The sequence below is a fragment of the Saimiri boliviensis genome, chromosome 3 (genome assembly GCF_048565385.1).
Source record: "Saimiri boliviensis isolate mSaiBol1 chromosome 3, mSaiBol1.pri, whole genome shotgun sequence".
NCBI classification, from domain to species: domain Eukaryota; kingdom Metazoa; phylum Chordata; class Mammalia; order Primates; family Cebidae; genus Saimiri; species Saimiri boliviensis.
In genome coordinates this window covers 46,608,238-46,627,224 of record NC_133451.1, presented here as the reverse complement: position 1 = coordinate 46,627,224, position 18,987 = coordinate 46,608,238, and the positions used below count along the sequence as shown (strand labels likewise).

General features: G+C 38.3%; 1 protein-coding gene across 2 annotated transcripts in view; it reads left to right on the top strand.

Moving 5' to 3' along the window:
• TXK (TXK tyrosine kinase) overlaps positions 1-18,987 on the top strand; it is a 69,361-nt gene that overhangs the window by 36,387 nt on the left and 13,987 nt on the right. For both annotated transcript variants that reach the window (XM_074396094.1, XM_039468263.2), the window contains 4 exons: positions 4,469-4,548; positions 5,488-5,615; positions 10,143-10,217; positions 13,291-13,462. In XM_074396094.1, the coding sequence (XP_074252195.1) occupies positions 4,469-4,548; positions 5,488-5,615; positions 10,143-10,217; positions 13,291-13,462 (455 nt within the window). The remainder of the gene's footprint in view (positions 1-4,468; positions 4,549-5,487; positions 5,616-10,142; positions 10,218-13,290; positions 13,463-18,987) is intronic.

Sequence of the window (18,987 nt, the reverse complement as noted above, 5' to 3'; positions counted from 1 at the left end):
CAGGTTATTAAAAATATTCTCATGTTTCTTGATCACTTTAGTGGTTTTATCTTTTGCATTTTTATCTTTGATCCATTTGTAATTTTTCATGATGTAAGGAGTGAGATATGGATCTGACTTTATTTTTTTCTAGATGGTTACAAAACATTCATCTTTCTGCACTGACTTGAGATGCCATTTTCATCATAAACAAAATGCCTATTTTGGACTATATCTAGGCTTTCTACTTGGTTTTATTGATCAGCTTGTCTATTCATAGAGGACAACTACACTTTTAAGTACAGAAGCTGTCTCTAGTGTGGCTAGCCTCCCACATTATTCTTTTTCAGAAATATTCTGGATGTATTAATATATATTTTTTGTCCGTATAAGCTTGAGAATCTCCTTGTCTCATTTAAAAAAATCTTCCTATTGGTTGGTTGCATTAAATATACAGATTAATTCGGGAAAAAATTTTCTGGCATTACAAATCAGTGAGGTTTGGGGACCCATTTGTTCTAGAACCCATATATTAATATTAGTATAGAAAAAAATTAGGTTCATATATCTAGGAAAAATAACCATAAGTATATTAAACACCTGATGAGAAAAGGAAACATTTTTATATTTGTCAGGAGCATTTTAGAGTTTTCTTCATACAACTTTGCACATTTATTTTTATCTTAAAATATTTAACCTTTTGTGTTGCTGTCATAAATGAGTATATCTTATTTTTACTTATAAAGCTTTTGATTTTTGTGAATTAATTTTGTAACTGATAATTTGGGTGAATTCTCATGTTTTATGTAGCAGTTTTTCAGTTGATTCTCTTGGGTTTCCAGTATACAATCAGCAGCCAACAGTGATGGGTTCAACTCTTCTTTTGTAATTTTAACATAGCACTTTTAATTTTTGCCTTTTATTTAGTTGAATTGGCTAGTGTCTCCAGAATAGTATGAATTGCCAGTGATGATAGTAGTGGGGATTATTTCCTTGTTCAGGTGTTTTTTTTTTTTTTGACAATCTTGCTGTGTTGCTCAAACTGAATGCAGTGGTGCAATCTCGGCTCACTGCAGCCACTGCCTCCCAGGTTCAAGCAATTCTCATGCCTCAGTCACCCGAGAAGCTGGGATTACAGGCATGTGGCACCACTTAGCATTTTCAGTAGAGGTGGGGTTTTGCTATGTTGGCCTGGTTGGTCTCAAACTCCTAGACTCAAGTGATCTGCCTGCCTCAGTCTCCCAAAGTGCTGGGAGCACAGGCATGAGCCACTGTGTCCAGCCCTTTTTCAGATTTTATTTGGAATGATTTTCATATATAGCATGATGCTGGATCTGAGACTAAAGTAAATAAGTGCTATTGTGTTAAGGAAGTACACACACATTTCTATTTTATTGAGAATGACAAAAAATTTATACTAGAATTTGAAATTTGTCAAATGGCTTTTCAACATCCCTAGGGATGTTCATGTGGTTTTTCTCCTTAGATCTGTTACATAGGTTGGTGTAAAAGTCACTGTGGTATTTGCCATTACTTTTAGTTACTTTTAATGGAAAAAAAACACAATTAGTTTTGCACCAACCTAATAATATGATAAATTATATTAATAAAATCCCAAATATTGAATTATTCTTACATTCTTGCATGCATTTCTTCTTGGTCATGGTATATCATTCTTTTGTGCTTCTGGATTTGTTTGTTAACATTTTATTTAGAATTTTTACATTGAGACAGGTAAGACTGGTCAGTAGTTTTTTGTGCACAGTTTTGGCTGTGCCATTGGTTATTGATATTAAGCTCATTTTATACATACAAACTGAAAAGTTTTTCTTCTTTTCATGTCATGTGCTCTGGCATAGTTTCACCTCTATACCATTTTTCTTTTCTTTTTTCTTTCTTTCTTTCTTTTTTTTTTTTTTGAGATGGAGTCTCACTCTGTTGCCCAAGCTGGAGTGCAGTGACACAATCTCAGCTCACTGTAACCTCTGCCTCCTGGGTTCAAGTGATTCTCCTGTCTCAGCTTCCAGAGTAGCTGGGATTACAGGTGCCCGCCACCACATCTGGCTAATTTTGTATTTTTAGTAGAGATGAGTTTTCACCATATTGGTCAGGCTGATCTTGAACTCCTGACCTCAGATAATCCACCTGCCTTGGCCTCCCAAAGTGTTGAAATTACAGGTGTGAGTCACTGTGCCCAGCCTCTATACCATTTTTTTCTTTAATGTTAAGTACATTATGATGTGTGAATATAATACAATTTAATGTGGTAGCTTTTAAAAAACCCGATACATTTTTCTACTCAACAGATTCATTAAGATTTCTACCTCTTTTGGATTCAATTTTGATAAATTTTATGTTTTACTATTTATTATCGATTTCATTCAAGTTTCCAAATTTGTTGTATAGAATCAAGTAAATTTCTTAATTTTTGCTGGATCCTTGATAATTTTCTCCTTGTGATTTATTTTTCATTGATTTTCACTATTATTTAATGATTAGGTTAATTAGCAGTTTATTAATTTTCCTTGCAACCAGATTTTAAACTTACTAGTCACATTATATTCTTGCTTTAATAATTTATTTTATATTTTGTCTTTATCAATTTATTTCTTTTACTTTACTTGGGTTTATTTTATAGTTTTTAATCCTAACTTCTTGAGTTGAATATGCTTATTTGTATTGCTATTGCTTATTGATATAAATAATAAGACTATAAATTTATTTCTGAGTACTGCTTGAACTGCATAGCAGAGGTGCTAGTATGTTGTGTTTCATTATTACTTTCTAGACTTTTTTACTTTTATTTGAATTTCCTTGAGCTATATGAAAGACAATTTAAAAGGCTGGGTGCAGTGGCTCATGCCTATAATCCCAGCACTTTGGGAGGCTGAGGTGGGCAGATTACTTGAGGTCAGGATTTCAAGACCAGCTTGGCCAACATGGTGAAACCTCATTTCTATTAAAATACAAAAATTAGTCAGGCATGGTGGTATGTGCCTACAATCCCAGCTACTGGGGTGGCTGAGGCAGGAGAATTGCTTGAACCTGGGAGATGGAGGTTGCAGTGAGCCAACATCATGCCATTGCACTGTAGCCTGGATGATGAAGTGGGACTCCATCTCAAAAAAAAAAAAAAAAAAAAAAAAAAAAAAAAAAAAAAGAAGGAAGGGAAAGAAAGAAAGAGAAAAAAGAAATTTAAAACTCTAAAGATGATAGGAGCTTTTTACTTTTGGGTTTGTTATTAATTTCTGGCTTTATTGCTTTGTAGTCAGGAAATCTTGCTTGTACTCTTTCACTTTGTTTCTATGAAGAGATCACCACATATGCAACTTTTGTTTGTATACACATTATATATACTTGTTTGTGTGTATTATATACATATACACAATACATTCAACTTCATTTTTGCGTGTTTGTCTTTTGCATCTCATGTCCCCTGTGGTATGTAACAGAAAACTTGTATATCATAGGAATACAGTAAAAGCTAGATTTTATTATTTCGAATGGCTGCAAGAGATTCTTTGGTTAAAATAATTGGACCAAGGATTAAGGCTTATGTCTTGATGAATATCTGAAATGAGAAGGAGAAGACTCTACTTAATATAATACGTTTACCTTGAGGGTCAGACCATGCTATTTGGGTTCTGCAACTCTCAGGCATAATGTAAGGGATGCCAGCACTCCATAAATGTAAACTTCTATGGATTTGACAAGGTTCTGAGATGTATTTTTCCTCTTCATGAGCGTAAGCACACTCGGTAAAGCTACAACATTACGATATCAAACAAATGAATCAAAACAACTCAACATTCAAGATTCTTTGAAAGCAATTTACAGCTTTATTGGCATCTCCCAAAGAATATCAATAGGAGTCTAATTTATAACATAATTTCAATTTATTATCATGTTCTCCTCTTTACTATTTCCTTTTATCTCTCCCATACCCCTGCTGCAACTAATATGGTTCTTCTTGCTTTTCTTTTCAGAATCCCCCAAATCTGTTCTTCCTCCATCCCTTCCATGAACTCTAGTCTCCTTCCCGACTCCCTACATGCCCAGCTGTGTTTCTCCCTGCCACCTTGTTGCTCTTCTTCCAAAATACAATCCAGTCAGTTTGTCTCAGGGTTCTTCCTATTCTACAGTGATTTTAAAAAATCCGTTATCCTGATCAATATAACAAAAATAACGAAGCAGTAGGGAACAAGGTTGTCAAATAGAGAATTTTTCTTAGAAAAATCAGCCACAATATTCTAAAATACATTATAAATGCTTGTCTCAATTATATTTCATTTTTTAGATGTGACTTCAAAATGTATAGGAAAGATAAGATTTTGTATACTTATAAAGACAATCTAATTCTTTATTTTAAGAATATAGTAGGTTGCTTATTTGTGGTAAGTAAATATAGCTTTGATTTTCATCCCTGACTTGTAGGTTTGTCTTTCTTTCTAAGAAGGAATAACTTATTCAATAAATGATTTTTTTGCAGTCTAAAGAAGGTGCATTTATCGTCAGAGATTCAAGACATTTAGGATCCTACACAATTTCTGTATTTATAGGAGCTAGAAGGTAAGCACTTATGATTTTGGTTACTGTAGAAATAATCCCTGGGACAGTCTCCATCATACAGAGAATGTTAGTGAGAACTTAGCTTAGGGAAAAGATTGCTGGCCTAGAAGTTAGGAAAACCAACCAGTCTGTAATATGTCCTTAGCATGCTCTGGGTCACATTGGATAAGTTTCTTAACCTCTCTTGTCTTCCTTTTCTCAATGATCAAGTAAAGAGGGGGAGATTAGTTGTAGTAGACACTGTTGGGCGCTTTCCTCATATCCCCTGGACTATTCTGGGATTCACCTGCAGAAAGGTCTCCTGCACTTAGAAAGCTTCCTGTGTCTGTCTGCCTGAGGACGTTCTGTGGCTGTGGGAACTTGTGGGCCCCATGGCTAAGCTCAAAGTGTCTGAGACGTAACATCCCAGGAGCAACCCTACGTTAAAGAAAATAGGAGTTGGTGGATAAATATCTCTGCTTCTTTGTACTTCAGTGGGACAATTGTGAGATGTGTTCCCCAGTCTCTCCTAGGTTCCTGGAAGCATTGAGCCCCAATTGCCCATAGTAGCAACCTGCTAACGAATGCACCTGGCATTGGGTTTTCCTCCCTTCCTTGTCTTACATCTCCAATTGCTCACAGTGCGTCTGTTCATTCATTTAACCAATACTTGAGATTCAGTATGTACTTAGATGGATTCGTTATGATATCTGCTTTTTTGGACAGTGGTCTTGTCACTCAGACAACTTTGGCTGAAGTTATGTTTGAATCTAAGGCCCCAAAAATTTAGCTGAGGAATTTTCTTGGCATGGGGAGGCACTTGTTGAATTTAGTCAATTCAGTTCTCAGTGTAGTGTTGCTAGGATGAGTTTTAGAACTGGAGTCCTGTTGTTTAATGAGTTGGCTTAGTTCCAAAGTGATCTTTCACTCTTTTAGTAATTCACATTTTCTTGATTGTAGAAGTACAGAGGCTACCATAAAACATTATCAGATAAAAAAGAATGACTCAGGACAGTGGTATGTGGCTGAAAGGCACCTCTTTCAATCAATCCCCGAGTTAATCTGGTATCACCAGCACAATGCAGCGGGTAAGTGGGGAACTTCAAGCTGGGTGAGTCAGGGAGCCAGGCCCTTGATGACCAATGCATCTTTAGTATCAGACACTGCACAGGAGCAAATCTCCCTGTAGAAATAGTTTAAGAGCTTGAAATACAGCCTGTCATTTGAGCAGTTCTCTTTCTTATTGATGCCTCTTCATTTTTCTGGTTGGTCGGGGGCAAGAGGTAGGTCAATTTCTTACATTTCTGCCAGGTTAGAAACATGATAGCGGATGGAGAAGGAAATAGTTGTCAATCATTATGCATTTGTTCTGGAAATTTTACATAGGGCTAAATGTGATAAGATTTCAAACACCCTAAATAATGCTGCTTTTTTCCCTTTGCCCCCATAAATCTGCTCTCTAGACAATTGCAATAAAAAATTACCCTTATATCTCTCATTCTCTGTTCTTTCTTGTTTGAAGAATATAAAAAGTCACAGAGAACACAGCCTTTCACAGTTACAATTTAGCCTGACTATACCAGAGGCATAGTTAACCCATCTCCCCAGCTATTGTTTGCAATAATTGCTATTTGTACAAACCTATCATCTGTGAAAAGACATAGTAACCCAGAAAGTTCCACCAGAATTACAATCACATCTCTGACCTTCAGCCCTCACTCAACCTGTGATGAACAACTTTGAGCCCATGGGGAATCTTCTTATCTCAGCATTGCAGAATTTAGAATCCACTGTAACTTTTCATATTATTTTGACTTCTTGTAATGTATTTCTGTTTTAGATTTCTCTCATGAAAAGTGTTGACAAAAAAAATCCTTTTGGAAAGAGCTTACTTTTCATTACACTAGTTCTAAGTATCAGGAATATATCAAAGGACATTTTTATCCTCTTGTGGGATGCATTCACATGGATGTTCCAGGCAGTCACTGGAAGTTTGGTTAAGGAGTGAGGGTAAAATGTCTGGGTGGGGCCATAAAGGTCATAGTTGTAGCTAGAGCTAGAATCAAGAGGTCAGTTCTGAATTTTCTCCTTTATATTCTTCTTTCTCCTTCCTCCAAAGAAAAAACTTGAGAAAGAGTGCTTATGGTGATTAGGTTACATGAGGTTAGATGAGGGCTTTAACCTCAGCTAGGTCTTAGAGTCACTGGTAGCATCCATTCCTGTTCTCTGTTCAAACTTTTACCATTCTCGAGACTCCTTTACCAGAACTAACCACTGCCCTATTAGCAAATCTCCTGTCTGTCTACATTAGGTGTCCCCAAACTACGGCCTGCGGGCCACATGTGGCCCCCCGAGGCCATTTATCCTACTCCCCACCGCACTTCAGGAAGGGGCATCTCTTTCATTGGTGGTCAGTGAGAGGAGCACAGTATGTGGCAGCCCTCCAACGGTCTGAGGGACAGTGAACTGGCCCCTTGTGTAAAAAGTTTGGGGATGCCTGATCTACATCATTAAGAAAAGTGAAGCCACCAGGCATGAGCGACCTCCGTCTCACCTTCTGTCCCCATGCCCTCTTATCCTCATTCCCTCCAGTAGTAGTGTGGCCATGCCTGTGCTCTTGCTCTTGCCTGCCATCCACTGCTCTTTCTCTTCTGTTTCTCTTATGTTCTTTTGTCTTTCTCCCTTTAGCCCTTAACCCTATAAACATGCTTAAGACTTTCTTACCCTAAAAACAAAAACAACTCTCCTCCCGCTGCCCTAATTCTTTCTCTGTTTACACATTGCTCCTGTAAGTCATACTTTTGGAAAAATATGTCCACATCCTCTGTCTCTGCTTCCTCACTTTCCATTTACTTTTTAAACATCTACTATCTGTCCTCTGCCTTCAGCACTCCATATTTGACCAGTGGCCCCCTATTGACAGTACGGTGATGCTTTCTGGTTCTCCTGTGTGCAGATCCTCTCTGCTGCATTTGGTAGTGTCACCTGTTGCTCCCTCAGTGTTTGACATCACCCCCTTTTGGCCTTCCCTAACTCCCAGTAGTTCCTACTGGGTCTTCCCAATGTGTCCTACTTCTACTCTTCCCTTAAATATTGGTTGTCTTCAGGAATCCATCCATGATCACTTCTCTTCTCAACTTAGGCATCTCTCTTTGCATAACCTTCTGTCTTGTAGACAGAGGCACTTGCAATCCCGTAGGCCCTGAACTTCACTGATGAAATAGGATGCTTCATGTTATACCATTACTCTCCCTCCAAGTCTCCTCTTTCTATTGTCTCTTTCAGGTAACACTAGCACCATTCAGCCCATTTGTATGGGTTGGAAGCATATAAATTAAATAGATGCTTTTTTTTTTTTTGAGATGGAGTCTCGCTCTGTAGCCCAGGCTGGAGTGCAGTGGCATGAAATAGATGCTTCTTAATACCTCACTTCTGATTAATTATCAAATGCAGTTGATTTCATATTCTGACTTGTATCTCTTATAGATGCCTGCCTCTCCCTTCTTCTAGTGCTGGCATAATCATTGCTCATTAGGACAACTGCAGTAGCCTCTTAACTGGTCTCATTGCCACCAATGTTGATTTCCCCTTAATCCATTCTGCTAGTACCAGAGTGATCTATCAGAAATGTTAATCTGGTGGGGGGCAGTGGCTCATACCTGTTATTCTAGCACTTTGGGAGCCTGAGGTGGGTGGGTGACCAGAGGTCAGAAGTTCAAGATCAGTCTGACCAACATGGTGAAACCCTGTCTCTACTAAAAATTGCAAAATTAGCCACTCATGGTGGCACATGTCTTTAATCCCAGCTACTTGAGAGGCTGAAGCAGGAGAATCGCTTGAACCTGGGAGGCGGAGGTTGTAGTGAGCTGGGATCACACCATTGCATTCCAGCCTGGGCAACAAGAATGAAACTCTGTCTCAAAAAAAAAAAAAAAAAAAAAAAAAAAAAAAAAAAATGGATATATAAAACTGGCTGTGCCCTCCTACTTGGGACTTTTCAATAGCTTCCTCTCACTTGCAGGAAAATGTAATGCTCCCTAGCATGGTTTATGAGGCCCATCATACCCAGCATGCTGCCTACCTCTCCAGTGTAATTTGTCTCACTGTACCTCCTGAGTTTTGCTCAAGTACCCACCAACATGCTCCACACTTCTACGTTTCATCTCATGCTGTTTCCTCTGCTTAGAAAGTCCTTCATAGTTTCTCCTCATGAGTTAACTCCATGTGTTAGTTTCGTCTTAGTCATTTTCTCCTGAAAGACTTCTTTGAGTCCAACAATGTGTTAAGTGCTCTTTCTCTATGTCCCAAGGCACCCTATATGCATCTCTAGCACAATACTTACCACTTTCACATTAGAATGGCCTCTCTCTGCCTGTCTTCCCTCACTGAGATAGAGCTCCCTGTGGGTAGAGCCCTCATCTTACTTATCTTGGGATCTGCTGGGATCTTTGGGAATCTACCTAGAAGAGTGCCTTGCACACAACAGGCATTTAATATGTGCTTCTTTCTGTTCTTACACTGTTCAAGCTCATTTCTGTCTTCTAGTATTTGCACATGCCGTTTCATCTACCTGGAAGGCTCTTCGTCAATCAACATCAGCATAGCTGTCATCTTGTCAGAAAGGCCTTCCCTGAGCACCCACTCTAAAGTTGCTATATGTTATCTAGTCTGCCTTGCACTTCATCATCATCATCTACTTGTTCTTGTGTGTGCATGCACTTGTTTATTTTCTCTTCCTCTCACTAGAATGTAATCTTCATGAGGGCGGGGATTATCAGTTTTGTTCACTACTGTCTCCTAACATCTAGCTAGTGCTTGGCACATACCAGGCTTTTAATAAATTTTAGTTGGATAAATAAATAATAAATGGTTATTAAACTAAATTGAAATGTAAGGTATATGCCCAAGTTGGTCACTGAAAGGAAAAAAAGAGACATTTAATGTATAGAATTCTATATGTTAACCCAATCAAATGAAGTCTCATTTACTCTACCATGCTATTAAAAAACAAAAAACAAGAGTGTAGAAAATGGGCACACTTCAACACCATTGGTGGATGAATGAATTAGTACAGCCTTTCTGGACACCCTTTTACCTGGAAATCGCATTTTATTAGGTGATAATTGAGAGGTACAGACAAATATATGTTCAAGGACATATGACATATTTTACAATAGTGAAATCTTGGAAATGAATTTTAAGCTCTGTTTATAGTCAATGACATATATCAATTACATGCTTAGTGCAAAAAGCTTGTTGTAAAATATTTACATTTTTTGGAAAATAATATATTGGATGTGTTCATGTTTTCAATTATGCACATAGAGATTTTTGCAAACATGTTCACGAAGACGATAAGAATCTATCTGTGTATTCTAAGATTTTTGTGAGGGATTTTTTGGGGTCATCTTTGTACTTTGTTAGGTTCTTTAAATTGTATACATTCAACATTTTTTTTGGAAAATGCTTTTTAAATGGGAAAATAAGCAAACTAACCTGTAGAATGCATTTTGTTTGGCTAAGTATTTAAAGAATGGTACTACCTCCTAGTATATTTCATTCTTTCTTCTATATTGGCAACTAGGCTTGAAATATTGATTTCTCTTTCTCCATAGGTCTCATGACACGTCTCCGATATCCAGTTGGGCTGATGGGCAGTTGTTTACCAGCCACTGCTGGGTTTAGCTACGGTAAAGTGTGTACGCATGATGAAGTAAAATAGCAAATCCAGTAGTAAAGAATCTACTCTGGCCGGGCGCCATGGCTCATGCCTGCAATCCTAGCACTTTGGGAGGCTGAGGCGGGTGGATCACCTAAGGTCAGGGGTTCGAGACTAGCCTGGCCAAAATGGTAACAGCCCGTCTCTAATAAAAATACAAAAAAATAGTGGGATGTAGTTAGCTACTTGGGAAGCTGAGGCAGGAGAATCGCTTGAACCCAGGAAGCAGTGGTTGCAGTGCACTCCAGCCTGGGCAGCAGAGTGAGACTCTTTAAATAAATAAATAAATAAATAAATAAATAAATAAATAAATAAGACAAGAATCTACTCCAAGTTCCCTGTTGGTTCTTTGAACTCTCAGCACTTCTGAAATGTCTATCTAGAAACATTCCTTCTGAGATGTTTAAATATGTGCATCTCATAAGGGCAATATAAACTGGGGAGAAATGCTTCAGTTTTACTTCAGATTTTACTGTTACATTATCAGGAGCTTTAATCTTCACCCCTTTGATAAATTACAATTCTTTTTATTTGGATGTTTGTGGTGTTGTTCTTTGGTTACAAGAGTGCCTGGGAAATGATTCCTCTCCAAGAGAAGCTACTAAAAAGAGCTGCTAAAAGTATATTCTTCATCCTTTTTTTTTTTCCAAATAGAATGTGCACAAAGTTCAATTTGAGTTACTTTCTAGCAAATATGCTATTTGTAAAACTGTGAGAATAAATAAGTGCCAGGGAATCCTATTTTCTAATTTGGTGATGTTTTATTCTTTTAAACTTCTCTCATTATTGGGATTCAGAATACACTGAAGAAAAGTAATAACACAATTATATCGGGAAACAAGTCACTGGGACTCAGGGTTTCATTAAGTTAAGTGGAATGGAAGCAGGATTTCTGGCTATTATTGGTGCTTGTATTATTCCTCTGGTCCCCAGATGCTATACATAACACGAAGTTCCACCATTAACAGTTTACTTAAGTTAAATATGTTCTTTTTAATTTCTTAAAAATAAACTGAAAAAAAAAAAACAAATAGAATAGCACACAACTCATAAGTCTATAGCTTGATTTGTTCTGCCTGGTTACAGAAATAGAATTGGACACTATGCATTTTTTTGTATCTGTCTTCCTCCTCTCCTCATTACATCTGTGAATTTCATCTGTGGTCCTGGATGGGGCTGGCTTATTTTCACTGTGGTGCAGTGCTACCCTACCCTGCATGACATACCACAACCAATGTAGCCATGCTTCTTTAGATGGCCATTTGGGTTGTTACCAATTTTTGGCAAATAATATATATATATATATTTTACAAATAACATTGTTAAGAACATTCCTCTGTGTGTTTTGATGAAGTTAAGTGCTCATTTACATTCCAGCATATGTTGGATAGGTGCTCAAGTGTAGACCTGTTGGGTCATAGGCTATGCATATGTTTAGATTTAGTAAATACAGTCAGTTTTTTAAAGAGCTTATACCAAATTAATATATAAGTTACAGTGGCTCCATACCTTTGCGCTTGCCAATATTTTATTCTAGTTTTTTCCTTACATGTTAGCCAATCTGGCATGTGTAGCAGTATCTCATTATGGTCTAAATTTACATTTCCCTGATGACTAATTATTTTGGTAAGTTTGGTTTAGTGGCCATTTGGATATTCTCTTTATGAGAGAATACTCCATTCAACTTTTTTACCCTTAAAAAACATAGGTTATATGTCTTCTCTAGTTGATTTATTTATATTCAGAATAAGAATTCTATGTTGGTTGTATATTTTAGAAATATCTTCTGTGGCTTAAGTTTTTACTTTCTTAATGGGGGTATTTTTGATGAACATAAGTTTTATGAAGTATAATTTATCAATATTTTTCTTTGTGGTTATAGTCTGTTGAATAAATCTATGCTAATTCCAAAGCCATAAATATATCCTCCCATGTTACTTTTAAAACATACCTTCTAGACCGGGTGTGGTGGCTCTTGCCTGTAATCCTAGTACTCTGGGAGGCCAGGGTGGTGGGATTGCCTGAGCTCAGGAGTTTGAGACCAACCTAGGCAACATGATGAGACCTTGTCTCTACTAAAAATACAAAAATTAGCATGGTGTGGTGGCACGCCTGTAATCCCAGCTACTTGGGAGGCTGAGGCAGGAGAATTGCTTGAACCCAAGAGGTGGAGGTTCAGTGAGCTGAGAGTGTGCCACTGCACTCCAGCCTGGATGACAGGGCAAGACTCTGTCTCCAAAAAAAAAAAAGTAATAATAAAATATAACATACCTATTATAGGGAGAGGGAATACTTTGCACAGCTGGTAGAAGGGACTATCAGCCTTTACAACTCTTAAATGCATGATTTGAAAGTTCCAGCAGATGGTAGTGTTGCTGTATAAAAAGGAGACACTAAAACCATTAAGTTTGTTAGTTTTCAAGAGGGTTATTTTAAGGGCAGTTTATTTTATCCTGATTTACTTCTATAAAATGAGAAATATACAGCAACAAATTTCACTTCGGATATACTCTTAGATATATGTGGGTTAGATTTCTAACATTGAATATGTTTATTAGATGATTTCATTGGGCTTTTCCCTAGGAAGAAGAAGTACCAAGGGAGAAAAGCCCTTTAGAGATGCAGTGAGAAGATCAATAGGAGGAACTGAAATCACAGTTTTATTTGCCTTACAAATTTACTCACCAGGAAAAAACCAGACTGGGAACATAAATATTTTGGGTCACAGGTCTAGTTTTGGTAGGTTTAGTTTAGAAAGGCACAGAAGTGTGTTCACTGTTCTCTTTGGGAACAGAGAGTGCATTTGCTATCCATAGTCTGTTGTACAAACATCACCAAATAAGCAAAGTTTGTGTTTTGAAACTTGAGTTCTTGAATTATATTTAAGTCACAGTGAGTGTATTAAAATGGCTTCAGATCCTCTCCACTTGTTTATAAATGTTTTAACCTCTTGGTCAAATAATAGATAATTCCTAAACATTTTCCAGCCCCAAATTTTAACACTCTTTTTTTCTAATTGTAACATGGGTATTTTACTTTTTCAGAAAAGTGGGAGATAGATCCGTCTGAGTTGGCTTTTATAAAGGAGATTGGAAGTGGTCAGTTTGGAGTGGTCCATTTAGGTGAATGGCGGTCACATATCCAGGTAGCTATCAAGGCCATCAATGAAGGCTCCATGTCTGAAGAGGATTTCATTGAAGAGGCCAAAGTGATGATGTACGTATAGCTAACACCCTGATAAATATTATATAATGCCCTGGTGTCATGGAAACAACATGAGCTTTGGAGGCAGCCACACCTGGATTTGTGTCACAACTTTGCTTAAGCTGGTTGTGTAACCCAGGCACATTATTTGAGCTGGGTGTGACCTGGGTGAATTATTCTACCTTTTCAAGTCTCAGTGTTCTCATCTGTAAAATGGAATGAGAGTGCCTACCTCACTGCATCGATGTGTGAATTAAATAAGATAATTTTTGTAATAAAGATAAGACAGGAAAATTCCCTTTATCCTTTTGCAGAACTCCTTGCGAAGTGGTGGCTCATTTACTCAGCTGCTGTGTGCTCAAATCCCTTACGGGAGTAGAAGCATACAAGTGAGCCAGGGTGAACGCTTTTGGGCTCTGACCCCACCACAGTGTTAGAAGTGTTACAATTTTCTTTTAGCTTTGCCTTCTGCAGATAGCTAAGTGTTAACCACCTCAGTGGAGAGTCATGGTGACAGCCTTTTGCACCCTGTCCTCTTGATATCTGGGTCCTTGTATGGCATCCAGGAAGAATCATCACAAGGACTTGAAGGATGGATGCAGGGATTTCAGTGAGTGATGGAGGTGGCTCTCAGCAGGATGAATGGGAAGCTGGAAAGGGGATGGTGTGGGAAGATGATCTTCCCTGAGAGTTTGACCATTCTGTGGCCAATCTCCTCTCTGAATGTTCACAGGTGAACTCCTCTCAATATTCAGACACTCCTCCTCTTCTCTTCTTTTCTGCTGCACCACTCTGTCACTCTGCCAGTGGAGCTTGGGGTTTATATTGGCACAGGATAGGGGTGTGGCAGAATAGAGTGGTCTTGGAAAGGGCAACATCTGGGCGTGAAAACAAGAATGCCTGTTCCCATTTAGGGCTGCAGGTTTCCAGGCTTGAAGGTGGGGATTTTGCTGGGAACTGCCCTCTTCTACCCAGTATTTCCCTGCCTCCTGTCCGTATCAGTGACAAGCAAGTGTGTTCTTTCAGCTCAATAATAGGTGCTTTACAAGTACTCTTTTATCCCCCCTTTTCCCAGAAGCAAACGTGGTTGTGTCTTGGTAGTGATATACTACTCATTTTTTTGAAAGGGCATCCTCCAGTGGCCAAAAAGAGTTAATGTTTTTGTAAGGATAAAAAAGTATTTGCTTTCAGAGGATGTAAGCGTCTAGAGCTTTAAAAGAAGTGGCTCTTTGTAGATCATTAGAACAACTCTTCTGTGATTTCCCAGGACAGCATTTAACTCGGTTGAACCCATTTTTGTGGTTCACAACTGTAACAACTTGAGCTGGACCAGGACAGCCAATAATTAGACCATAGTTCAAATTAACGTTCTTTAAATATTTGTTCAACATTTATTTAGAGGAACAACAATGCTGTGAAGAAGAACAACTCCAGATGGCATTATTTAGATTCTGCTCTGTTTTCCAGAGAAATGTATTCCCGACCCACAGTTGCAGATTCCAACTGGAAAAAACAAACAAGCAAATAACAATCAGAGGCAATTAAATGGACCCATTCTCTTTTGAAGGCAGACAAGAATATCCCTTGGGGCTCTCAAATCCTACCCCAAGGGTCCTATCAAAATATTCTTTCCATTCACTTACAATAGAATGAATTCCAAGGGAAGTTGTAACAAACACAATTTCCCAGTGACATAAATTCCAAGTGAAGTTGTAATTTATGTTACAATTTTCCAGTGACATCAGCTTCCCAAGAATGTTTTTGTGTCTCTAGATGCCACAGGCACCTATCACTGTCTGGCCTTTTCTTCCTGTCATTATCTGTATCTGACCATGGTTTTTCTACACCTAAAGGACAAAAATTGTATTTCTGTGTTGGATTAAATAGGCATAATAGAGAAAGAATGAATGGGAGACAAGTGATTCAGGGAGAGTTAAAATCATATTTGAAACTCTATCAAACAAGAAAGAATTGAAGACTTTTAATGTCATGATGAGAGAATTCTTGAAAGGTACATGCCTGATTGGGCATTTGAGGTCAGGATCTTTGAGGACAAAGATTTTTCCCTGATTCATTTTGGGAGGGCAAGGTGGGAGGATCACTTGAGCCTAGGAGTTTGAAACCAACCTAGGTAACATGGCAAAACCCTGTCTCTACAAAAAACACAAAAACTAGCCAGGCATGCTATTGGGCACTTGTAGTCCCAGCTACTCAGGAGGCTGAGATGAGAGAATCAGTTGAGCTCGGCAAGTTGAGGCTAGAGTGAGCCATGATGGCACCACTGTGCTCCAGGCTGAGTGACAGAGTAAGAACCTGTCACACGCACACAAACACACACACACACACACACACACACACACACACCCCGCTGATTTTTTAAAGAGTGAGGCAGAAAATCTTCCGTTCTAACATCTTATTTATCTTTAAAATAGTTGACATGCATTTGACCTACTATCTACCAAGTATATACAGCTTTGCATGTAGTAGCTCCTTTCTGTGTGTGGTTGAAAACCACTTCTTTCAGGAGGTCTTCGCTGACTTCTCTGTTTAAGTTGGCATACCCAATGCCAAATGCTTTCTGTTATATCACCTTGTGTTAGTTCCATCAAAGTACTTGTCATACTCTGAAGCTTCATGTGTGGTTGTTTTATTTCTTTCCTGCTAGGATGGAAGCTCTATAATAATAGAACCTTCTATTTATTTCTCCTGTTCAACCTGGTGAGTGCTAAAAGAATGAGTAGCATGTAGCTGGTGCTCAAAAAAGTATGTGGATTACTGAATGAGTTAATGAATCCTCGCCACAATTCTACGAGGTAGCTTCTATTAAGATCCCAGCTTTATAGATAAGAAAGAAAATTTAGAAAGCTTATAGTAAACCAAAATGTATCTGAGACAAGTCTCAATTAATTTAGAAGTTTACTTGGCTAAGGTTAAGGACATGCTCATGACAGCCTCAGGAGGTCCTGATATATGTGCCCAAGGTGATCAGCCTACAATTTGGTTTTATACATTTTAGGAAGACATAAGACATCAATCTATCTATGTAAGAGGTATGTTGGTTTGGTCTGGAAAGGCAAGACAGCTGGGAGTGGTAAAATGGGAGAGTTTGGCCCCCACTTGCAGGATATACGACAGAGGTGTGGCTCTCTGTTCAGCCACCATGATCTCAAAACTTTTACAGGAGGGGGAGCATGCAGATGGGCAGGTGCGGGAACCAGGGCAAGCGCTTTTGAGCTTTAGCCCCACAGCAGCATCTCAGGGTGGGTGTTTGCAACCCTCAAAGCCCAAGTGGGCCCGTGTTGTAGTGTGCTCTTTTAGACTTGTGGTTCACAGATGGTTTAAGGGTTAACTAACTCAGTGGACTCTCTGCCTTTTTGCAAGGGCAGGGGGCCAGTGTGACAGCTTTCTGTATCCCAAGCATTTGTCCATTGTCCTGGAAGATCGGGTCACACACAGACTTGAAGGATGAATATGGGGTTTTATTAAGTGTTGAAGGTGGCTCTCAGTGGGATGGATGGAAAGCTCAACAGGGAATGAGTGGGAAGATGACCTGCCCCTGGAGTTTGGCTGTCCAACAGCTGATTCTCTGACTGTCCCCAGCCAAAGTCCTCCCAATGTTCCTTCTCTTCTCTCCTTTGCTGTTCTGTTCTGCCAGTTGTCTGTTCATCTCCTTGTCTGCTTCTGGAGTCTGGAGTTTATATGGGTACAGGATAGTGGGTGTGGTGGGTCAAAAAGCAACTTTTGGGACACAAAAACAGGAATGCCTGTTCTCACTTAGGGCCATCAGTATCTAGGCTTGAGGGAGCGGTCTTTCCTGGGGAACTACCCCTTCTACCCTGTATTTCCCTGTCTCTGGTCTATACCAGTGGGGTCTTCCATGTCATAGGCAGATTCAAAGATTTTTCTGATTGACAGTTGGTTATTATCCAGAAGACTGGAATCAATGGAAAGGAATGTCCAGGTTACTATAAAGAGCTGTGGAGAGCAACACAGATGGTCTATGTTTATTAGGAAGATGAAACTTCCAGGTAGAAGGCTTCAGAGAAAATAGATTGTAAATGTTTCTTATTAGACTTAAGGAGTCTGTTCTATCAGTCTCAATGTCTGTGTTGATGTTAATGGTTGTGTGGCCTGTCCAACTCCCTCTTCCCATCATGGCCTGAAGTAGTTTTACAGCTTAACTTTGGAACACCCATGGCTAAGAGGAAGAGTCCATTGAGATGGTTGGGGGCTTAGAATTTTATTTTTGGTTTGCATTATGTAATTTGCCTGTAGTCCTACAACAAAACATTGTTAGAGCCTCTAACTGAAATCAAAACTGTGAACTGTCTGGGCACAAAAACCATGATCTTAATGAACATAATTATCAACACATTATTGGAAAACTAAGATATGTCGGAGGGCAAGAGATGGAAAGAGAATTGTTTCAGAATACATTTTTGAGATAAAGTCATTAAGACTTGCTGATAAATTAAATACAGCAGGTAGTGGGAAGAAACCAGAGGAACAAAGATGACTCTAAGATTTTGGTGTACCTTATTATATTAGGTGAAGGCTGGCACCATTTACAAAGATGGGGTAAGATCAAACAGGTTTAGGGGGAAAATCAAGGATTCTGCTTTGGACATGTTAGATTTGAGAAGCCTGTTATTTATTAGACACCAAGTATGATCAAGTGGTAAGGTAAATATATGAATCTGGGGTTCAGGAAAAAGGTCAGAGTGGAAGGTATTAACTTGAGAGTGATCACCAGAGATGATATTTAAAACTCTGAAACTTAATGCGATTACTTAGGGAAAGAGAATAATTAGAACAGGAGAAATGGAGAAGCCTGCAAAGTGTCCAAAAATATTTAAATAACAAATTTAAATGTGTGTTTGCCCTATGATAAATTCCTACATACTTGTCTAAACTGAGAAATAACATGTATTAAGAAGTCCTAAAGTTATAACAAACAAGAAGGTAGATTTTTCCATTTGCATCTTTCTATGCTTGTGAGAAGTATTTGTCTTGTTAGACTGAATCACATACGAGAATTTGTTTTTCCCTGATTTCTGACAAAGGTTTACCTTATTTCTGTTAGATTTTTAGCAGCAATCTTGACAAGCAAATGCAGTAATATTTCAATTCTCAAATGCTTCTCTGTAGGTATCAACTTGATGCATTTCCTGTGGTAAATTAACATTTTATCCCAAGACTTGCTTTTCTGCAATTACTCTATGCACATGTAAACTGCACCCCTTAACTGAAAGTACACTTTATGAATTCAAAAGCTGAATCAGACAAAATATATATAATATGTATCTCCAAATTAAGATAATGTTAAGTTCTCTGAATGCCTCTTTTCCCCATTAACTGGAGTGTTTTCACAAGCTAATTTTACGGTAATGAGTCAATAATCATTCATATACATTATGTTAAGGTACACAGTCTTCCCAAGTCACTGATTTTTTTTTTATCCTTGTGAATGAAAAGAATAAAAAGAAGTGATAACTTTTCAAGGTACTTTTGACACAGAGAACTGGTATATTATACAT